Source organism: Arachis duranensis, chromosome 8, assembly GCF_000817695.3.
Source record: "Arachis duranensis cultivar V14167 chromosome 8, aradu.V14167.gnm2.J7QH, whole genome shotgun sequence".
In the NCBI taxonomy this organism is placed as follows: domain Eukaryota; kingdom Viridiplantae; phylum Streptophyta; class Magnoliopsida; order Fabales; family Fabaceae; genus Arachis; species Arachis duranensis.
This window is the reverse complement of record NC_029779.3, coordinates 11,886,159-11,895,989: the sequence shown is the minus strand read 5'-3', so window position 1 is coordinate 11,895,989 and position 9,831 is coordinate 11,886,159. Positions and strand designations below refer to the sequence as shown.

At 40.9% G+C, this 9,831-nt stretch overlaps 1 protein-coding gene across 1 annotated transcript; it reads right to left on the bottom strand.

The window, feature by feature from the left end:
* Window positions 1–5,837: 5,837 nt before the first annotated feature.
* On the bottom strand, window positions 5,838–8,430 carry LOC107460752 (uncharacterized). The gene is made up of 3 exons (XM_016079138.1): window positions 7,643–8,430; window positions 7,266–7,531; window positions 5,838–7,171 (listed from the first exon to the last, which is right to left on the bottom strand). Exons 1-3 carry the CDS (start codon window positions 8,428–8,430, stop codon window positions 5,838–5,840), a joined length of 2,388 nt encoding a protein of 795 aa, XP_015934624.1.
* Between the last annotated feature and the right edge of the window lie 1,401 nt (window positions 8,431–9,831).

The window sequence follows — 9,831 nt, the reverse complement described above, 5'->3', positions numbered from 1 at the left end:
ATTGAAGGGTATTTACAAATTTGATTAATTAATATTATTAATATTATTAATATTATTAATATAAATAAACGGTTACTAACCGTTTTGTACCATTTGGTTGAAGGGACACAACCTTTTAAGGATTGTGTATGTTCAAAACATTATGTCTATTGGCTAAAGGGACAAAACTCTTTAAGAGTTGTATATGTTCAAAACATTGTATCTATTGGCAATAGAAATGACACAACCATTTGTATACGTAACTAATCATAATTGCTACGTGCAATATGTATAAATAAGTCCTTGTCCACTATTTCATACATGAAGTACTAAGCATACAATTTACACTACTATTAAGAGATTTTCTTTGTTCAAGAGAGTTGAGAATTTCTTACTATTGCTAATTAAGAAATTCTTAGGTTTCATTGTATCCTGGGAGAGTATTGTCATCAACCCTATAGCAACTAAGTGTGGGGACAAATATCTCTCTAAAGAAAGCGATCTAATCATGCCTTGAAACCACTACACAAATATAAGATTTTGTCATCTTCTCATACAATATACACAATAGCTACAAATATAATAGAATAAATATTGTGAAACCAATTATAATAAATTGAAAATTAATATATAAAGAGACTAAGTTGAACACATGTGAAAAAAAAAAGATAAAATTAAACAAGAAAAAACATTATTCCTTTAAATAAAAAGTGATGGTAATCAGTGGCTAAGAGAAGGGGTTGAATTTTAGTCTCTTTTTTTATGAGTATCAATTACTGTTTTTTCAAAAACTTTTGAGAGATATTTCTATTTTTGTCTCATAACAAGTCAAGAGATATTTTCTTTTTATCTTATAACTGGTTAGGGGATATTTTTCAGTTTTGTCTCATTCATAACAGAAACAGAATAGGAGTAGAAGAGAAAGAGATATTCACACCCAAAAATATCCTGGTTCAGCTGTTAAGTGCAATGCAGCCTACATCCAGTCTTCATCACAACTGTAACGGAATTTCATTATAATGATCATCAGATTACATACACCAATTCTTTCCTAGGAACTACCCATTCCTATCTGAGACAAATCTAGATTCTATCTCCAAATCTGAATTTAACTTGGACACCTACCAACCTTTCAACTGTAAAGTGCTAATCCAACTTGTAAGGAAATTACCACAGGATCATGAAACACAACATACAAATGCATAAAGGAACTCTTAGACATCTATGGCTTTTTCTTTAATTTTGCTCATTGTCTTTTTCCTTTTACTGGCTTTTTCTTACAAACCTCACTTTGTTTGTCTTTTACCATGAGACTCAGACAGATAAAACTAAAGAAAAAAAAATAAAATGAAACCCATTAAAGGAGGAAAACTCTGCTAACTTAGGGTAGCTATGAGAACTTTGTGCTTTCTCTCCTTGTCTCAACCCTTGACCGTTCACCCTTATTATAGAAGGAGAAACTTCAAGATTGAAACCAGTTCAAGCAAGCCACCAACATCTTCTCCAACACACAGCCGGTTCGGATAGAGAAAAGAAAGAGAGAAAACCGAAAGCAAACCAACATGCATGTACCTCTCTCATCCCTTCTCATCAAGGTTTTTCATTCTGAGCCCTTGATCTTGACTTTGACTCCCAAAAAAAAATACTGACCCTTGATGAATATCTGATCCTTGACAGCTCCTTCCTTTTCATATTTGCTTCTTTCTCCACGTAACTCTAGTGGCTACCTTCTATCTTGGATGAATAAAAATGAAAATGAGCTTTAGCCACAGAGATCTTTTTCTCTGACCGAGACCGATCCTTTCTATTTTTGGCATGAAGATCTTGAAACTTCTTCTTGAAATATTGTCTTCAATAGCAAAGATCTTAACCACACCATGTTTCGGATCTTCCTTTTATAAAGGCCATCATCAAGCTAGCCTTTTTTTCTTTATAGTTTTACTGTTTATTTCTCTGATAACTTGCTCTTACTTCTTTTCTCTAATGGATGTGATATAACCGAAAAACAAAGAAAAGAGAGAAAGGAGAGAAAAGAGACAAGGTATTAGATATAAAATTAACTCAATTTAATTTTCAGTTTCAATTACCTATGCCAATTAACCAAGTTTGATTTTGAATTCCAATCCACAATGAGGAGTAAGTAACCATGGCTTTGCTTAAAGTCTTTCTCTCTTCCTTCATTTTCGGACCAAGACTTGTTGGTTTAGAAAAAAAATATTTTAGGCTGTTCACAATTATCTTGGCCCAATTTTCTTTTGCTATCCACTTAAAAGCCATATTGCATGGAATAACTTTGTTCAAAGGCTGATGACCTTGACCAAAAAAAAAAAAGGCTGATGACATTTTTCTCCCAATGTACTTATATATTGATTTTTAGCCCAACAAGAATTTATTTTATTTTTCCTGCACACTAATAAATCCATTAACTAAACAATTGGAAGCAAAAATTAAATTAGTAATTTTTCTAATTCATATTTTTTTAATAATGTTTGATCATCACAATAATTTCAAGTTTTCCAAATTTATCAAAAAGTTTATCAGTCACTTTAGTGGTTAAGTACGATTTAAGTTTCTAAAGTATAGGTAAAAATTTTTTGTCTGGAATCTTTTTTTACATAGAAATTCGTCTCTAAGATTTAACTTAGTTTTAAAATCGGGCTTTTTTATATAAATAATCATTTGAATCACTTTTTTTCCCAAAATACGCATGCGTCCAAATTTTTTCTGAAATACGCATGCTCATATCAAGTACTTCGCCCACGAGATGGAGATGCACAACATTTCAGAATCGGCGCCAGCGAAATGGAGGAGAGAGGAGCCAGGGTCTGCAATTCGTGGCTGCCACGAAGGACTTGAGGCACCTCTAGGACGGCGCACACGAAATGGAGCATCTCAAGCTCACCGGCCACGAAATGGCCCATTTAGTTGGCGGCGACCACAAGTTGGCGTTGGCGGCGACCACGAGTTGGTGTCCTCGTTTCTGGCGGGCACGAATTGGGCGGTCAAAGTGGCTGCAGCAGGAAGCTCACATGCATTGGCGTGTTGGGTGGCAGGGTTGTATTGGAAATGGAGCCAGGAGTGTTATAAAAGGGGGGTGGGGAGAGACTTCATGCACGGTGAAATTGAAATAGGGGTAGAAAAATAAAGTTGAGAGTGGTAAATGAAGGCTGAGAGTGGGTGAGTTTGTGGTGGTGAGTTGTAAAAAAAAATTAAAACTAACTATGAGTGGGGGAGGGGTGAACGTGGAGGAAAACTTGAACCGGTTGGACGAACTTCACATAGCGGCACATTTATTCCATAAGGTTAGTTTACTTTAAATATTTGGATTGCCGTTGTTAGGGAATGTTATAACTAATTTCGTCGATATTTAAAAATTTTATATAGTATTCGTAACTGTTGTCTTCCTTGGCTTTTTATGTTGTAGCCCACACGTGTTCTTACTCCGCATGGCATGCTGGTTGATGTTTTCATGTTAGAGGCTGAGGATCCAACCATGGCAATTAGGCGGGAGAGGCTTGAGCCTTATCTGAGACGCACCGGATTTTATCATGCCTCGCTGATCAAGCACTTCGAGTACGACAATCCACTTATTAGTGCCTTTGTCGAACGATGGCGACCGGAAACACATACTTTTCATCTCCCTTGGGGTGAGTGTACCGTAACCCTGGAAGATGTAGCCATGCAGTTAGGTCTACCTGTTGATGGTCAGCCTGTTAGCGGTACGTTAAGGTCATGGAGTAAGTTTCACCAAAGAGATATTTGGGAATGGTGTCATGAACTTTTAGGTGAGGTTCCCCCCGGACACGTAGGGACAACGAAGTACAACATCAAGTTGAAGTGGCTCAGAACTCGTCTTCAACAGATGCCGCTTGACTTAGATGATAATGGCCTCATGCAGTATGCATGATGTTACATACTTTACCTGTTGGGAGGCGTCCTTCTTCCAGACAAGGCCAACAACACAGTCCATGTTCGATATCTGCCTTTACTGGCTGAGTATGATGCCATAGGCACCTACAGTTGGGGTAGTGCCGTCCTCTGTTGGTTATATCGTGCTATGTGCCTAACAACAGATTACAGTGTTGAGGGTATGGCCGGGTGTCACACGTTGCTCATGTCGTGGATATACTACAGATTACTGTTCTGGGCCCCGAATGTCACCACACCGTACAGTTTTCCTTTAGCCACTAGGTATTTTATCGGTCTCCACACTTTGTGAATTTTTTCAATTATCCTTTCATGACGGAAATAGATTTTTTAATAAAGTCTGACATTGAGAAACAGGTGGGCAGGAAAAAAAGGACAAAATGACTATGCTGAGTAGCGCCTACTTAGGCACCGGCTGCGGTTGGATAATCTGCAGGTCGACAAGGTCGGTGCCCGTTGTTATTAATATGAATTCAATAACAAGTTATAGGGCCTTTGTGACGGGGTTCCTTTTCTTTGCAGTTTGTTTGGCAACCGTACTTGGAGCCTTGGATTTTGTCTAGAGTTCCTGCAGAATTCCTCGGCCACCCGCATGGAGATTTCTATACCGCCGTTGTGCCGCTAATATTTTTCAGGTGGATTGAGATCCTAAATGTTGATCGGGTGTTGCGACAGTTTGGGGGAAAGCAAGGACCTCCAAACCCTCCGCTGAATATAGATACATTCCATCGACAATCGGCTCGTAATGATGACGGATGGTGGCCGGTTCGACTATCCGAGTGGTTTGAGGTATGGGCCAACCGGCGCACGGATGCATACCGGCTGCAGATTGATCGTGCAGATACATTGCGTCCCAGCCAGGATTACTATAGGTGGTACTCTCAGAGAACAAGGAGGTTTCTGTCCACCCCTGATGCATTACATGACCTGAGAGGTGACGTTGTACCCGCAGACGCGCCAGCAGAGTATGGCAGAGGCCCCGTGGTTAATTTGCCTCTGGTTCCCCGAGACCATCGCCGTCGCCGTCCCCGCAGGGTCAGAGATGAAGGTCAAGCAGAACATGGGGAGGATGAGCAAGATTTGCCTGAGCAAGACCGACCCAGTTTTGAGCCAGACATGGGACACCATATTCCATCGCATGCTCCTCCAGCCGCAGGAGACTACTACTACCCGCAACCTGTTGTATCAGCGGACCCCCCCAGCCATCTTCCATTCAGCAAGTTATGCCATATCAGAGTAGCTTCGAGGTTGGGGGTTCATCCCAGGGAGGTACGCAGGACTTGATAGATTCTATGGATAGAGTTGGGTGGACAAATTTCTCTTCCTTATTCGACGGGTTGGACCATTTCATTCCTCAGCAGTCATCCCCACACACGCCCACCGATCTTGCACTCGCCCTGCCTCGCTCCGACACGTACACTCAGGCTGCCTATGCGGGGATGAGATCCGCTTCTGTTGGTGACACGGCTGTTTCTCCACTTCGACCGTATGACGCTATGTAGATGCCCGGACGACGTCTCTCATACATGGGAGCTGATGCTTCCCCGGACGAGGTTGAGGGACCTGCTGGTTGTCCCCGCCGGGACACTCGAGCCCCCTCGTGTGGCACAGGCGGTAGATTGGGTCACGAGCACCATTAGTGTTATGTTAGTTTATTTCTGTTGCTGTTTTTACATGTTAGTTTTGTTGTCTGTAATTCCTACTTGTTTTCATTCGCTGGTATGTTAGTTATTTAAGGCGTATGTGATGTTTCGTTACTTGTTTATGTCTTATTTTGCTAGTTGTTTTAAGTATGCACTTACTCCCCTGTTTGACGGACGATTGTATCTGTATCAATATTAGCCTAAGATTTTAACATCATTAAAATATAAACGACAACGCAAATATAACCGAGACAACAAAATCAACCTTTATTAAATATGATTAAGATACTACATTTGGGAACAAAATACATTAGACTGAGATGGATAAAACATAGCTTGCCGAAACATGCGGACAACTGCGCCTGGTATGTCCTGGTGTCCTGCAAGGGCCGCACCTCTTACCTGGTCCCGGCTCAACCTCGTCCATTTCATTCCGAATCCTAGTAGACACCGGACGTCCTTCCATTGAACGCGTAAGAGGGGGTTGGGACGAAGACGGTGACCTTCTCGAGGGGTCCACATCTCCTCATCCGGCATTGGCTGGAATTTCTTTTCGTATACCCGAAACACGCTCTCAACACGGTAGACTAAATCAACGTACTGTTGCCAGTCCAATCTCGCATATGCGCAGGCGGCCAAGGCATGTGCACAGGGATAGTGTAACGCTTGGAAGAAACCACAGTCACATCTGCGGTACTGAAGGTTAACCCGGAACCGTGACTGCACCCCTACAGCAGCTATCTCGTCGACCGTGAAAATAGTAGTATTCCTATCGTACGACGTCACTAACATCTGCGGGATCCCCTCACGGTTCGCTAGTATGGCTTTCTGCAAGAACTGTGAGAACACCTGACCGCTTGCAATCTGCGCTTGTGCTTGCCGACCCTTGAGGACGAACAACTCATTCAGGCGATGGTAAGTAGACTTGACAATTGCACAGACTGGTAGATTTCTAGTGCCCTTCAGGACGGAGTTGATACACTCAGAAAGATTGGTCGTCATGTAACCATATCGCCGGCCCTCATCAAGGTGCTGCAACCATTTAGGTGGCTCTAACCCTCGGATCCACTCCATCATCTGTGGAGATGTAACCGGATCCTCGCTACTAATAAGCTCTAGGTAGTACTGCGGCTGCTCTTGCGTCTTCGAATATGCAGCATTGACAAGGTTTCTTTTGGCTTCCTTACTCTTGAAACTGGTTGCGAAGTTGGAGGCAATATGTCGTACACAATACACATTGTGTTCCCATCCACACCCCTCACGCTCCAATGCGGCCTTTATTGTCGCATGCCTGTCGGATATAAGCAGAACTCCTGGCCGAGTTGCGACATGCCTCCTCAAATTGGTGAGGAAGAAGTACCATGAATCTGTGTTCTCTCTCTCAACTAGTGCGAAAGCCACTGGTAGAATGTTGTTATTGCCGTCCTGTGCTATGCCCATGAGAAGGGTGCCTGCGTACTTACCATACAGGTGTGTTCCGTCCATTGACACCAGTGGTTTACAATGCCTAAAAGCTTCAACACATGAAGGGAACGACCAGAAGACCTGGTGAAACATGACACTCTCACGGTCGAGTGTGTTTCCGACATAATACGGTCGCGTTTCGAGGTCAACAATTGTCCCTGGTGCGAAAATGCATACTAAGTTATTAGGATGTGAAGGACTCAAAGGACAGTAAATATCAAAGACCTTTCGATAATAAAACACAACTAATACCTGGGACGAAAGCTTGCAGAGCAGTGAGGTATCTACGCAGCTGGTCATACGACTCATCCCAATCACCATAGATCCTTGCGATTGCCTTTTGCTTCGCGTGCCAAACCTTCTTGTATGACACCTTGTAACCGTACGCTGACTCTACCGATCCTTGCAACACCTTTACACATATTGTCGCATCAGCATGCACCATGGGAAATATGTGCTGACAGATGACATTGCTGTCCAGTTGAGCGTGGTCTTGAGACATTGAACTTGCCAAGCAACTGTGAGGCCCTACGTATTTACGGATTTCCTAAAATCTAGAGGACCTCGTCTTCGCAACCCGTACCATCCAGCGACATAGATCCCCGAACTGCTTGCATCGACATACATACCTAGTTTGGTCTGACTCTACCACCTTATATTCTGCACTCCTGCGGATGTTGTAGTTTTTGACTGCTAGCATCGCTGTTTCCCGATTAGGAAATTTCAACCCAATCTCGAGCTCCATCTCTCCTGACAAAGGGTAGCTGCTCGGTCCGTCCTCTGCGTTACTGGAATGCATTGCTCCAAGATTTAGGGACAGGTAGTGTACCGAAGTGGTTGATGATACAGCACCACCTTCCGGTTCGACCCGTGTTGCCGGAATAGAATTTTCATGTAGAGGCTGCGTCTCCGGAACGGCTTCTGCCTCACCATCACTGAAATCTTCAATGTCATCCTCGCCAGACGAATCTGCAATAGCATCATCAAGAACCATATCGACCCCAAAATGTGTAGAAGGGGCGGGGCGTGCTCCACGAATACCTGCACTCTGTTCCCGCGGGACGAACGCGTTGAAACTTGGACTTGGGGCCCTACTAGTGTCCCAAGCCGGAACAAAATCAGCCACCCCAACATTTCTCACACCCTCCACATTATTCGAACTGGATGAGCTTCCACCAATTTCTTGAAGACTCAGACAAAGCTCCAACGAATAGATGCTTCCTATGCTGCGATGGTAAGAGAACATCATCGACACATGCTGATCGAATTTTATTTGCATTTTTTGATAGGAAAACGAGTTGGCCACTGCAACAGGCATCCTGTAAGTCAGCTTTCTGATTTCTTTTTTTCCAACCATTCCGGTATGCATCAGAATCAGATTCTTCAACTCTTGCAACGATGTCTGTGGTGGAATCATTATCTACAGTGGATCATCGCAAATGAATGTAATACCTTCTGCTGTATGAGAGATTTCACCGTTTGGGTATATAATCACGTAAACGTTCTCCGAAGCCATAGAGATAGCAAATAAAACTTAAAGAGCAGAAATTCTTTAAGAAAGAAATATGGAGAAGAATTGAGAGCAACTATTGAGAGTGAGACGAGAGTGAAGATACTACCTTCTTTTGGGTCATCTACGAGCCTTTATATAGCCAAACTCCGGTCTCATTTCGTGGACGGTACACGTGATTTCCATCCATTTCGTGGCCGCCGCCCCAGGTTTTCCCATTTCGTGGGTGGCAGCCACAACATGGCTCTCGTCCCATTTTGTTGGTGGCAGCCACTAAATGGCTCTCCATTTCGTGTGCGTCAGGCTTGACTTGAACCAAGCACCTCTCTCCTCCATTTCGCTGGCGCTGCTTGTGAAATGGTGTGCATCTCCATTTCGTGGCCATTGCTCTTGATATGAGCATGCGTATTTCAGAAATATTTTCAAGGCATGCGTATTCTCGAAAATAATGTGTTTACAATGATTATTTATATAAAAAAGCCTTTAAAATCGTCTTTATCTTAGAAACCAAAATCTTACGGAGGTGGCGGCAGAGATGAATCGTGAACAGCTTCTTCTTCTTCTTTCCTTCGCCAAAATAGAAACACTCTCTTTTTCTTATTATTTTTTATTTTATATTTTTTTGTTATGGGTAACTTGGTCCAAAATTTTAATATTTAAATAAAAAGAACAATTTTAAAACTTAATTTTAAACCTTAGAAATAATTTTATATAGAACAAAAATTAAAAACAAAAAAAATTTCAACATATACCTTAAAAATCAAACTCGTACTTAACTAACATATTTTAAATTTTTACTATAATTAAAAATTTTACACGTATCAAGAGAATTGTCAAATTATTAAAGTTAAATTATTAAAGGTATTATCTAACTAGCATTTATAGTATTTAGTTACTTGCCATAATCATATTTTTGTTAGTAAATTATTAAATGTATTTCACCAAAAAAATATTAAATATATTATTAAAGATAATTTTTTTAAAGGCATCAAAATTATTTTTTATAAAATAAAAGTAATGCACTTAGAAAAATATTTTTATATAATTTGCTAACAAGTATACATGACACTTACTATAATTTTGAGAGAGAATGTGTAAATTTCGTCTAGATTATTAAACCTTAAAGTAATGAATCTAAATTAAATTTGAGATTCTTATATTGGGTCTAATAAATTGATGTTAATCTTATTTTGGGACCTTACTCGATCTAACTTTTTTTTATTACTTTTTTTCTCAATTTTAGCTTTGAATATTACTTAATTTAATGTAACAAAAAGTGAAAATAACAATAATTATTCACATAATTAA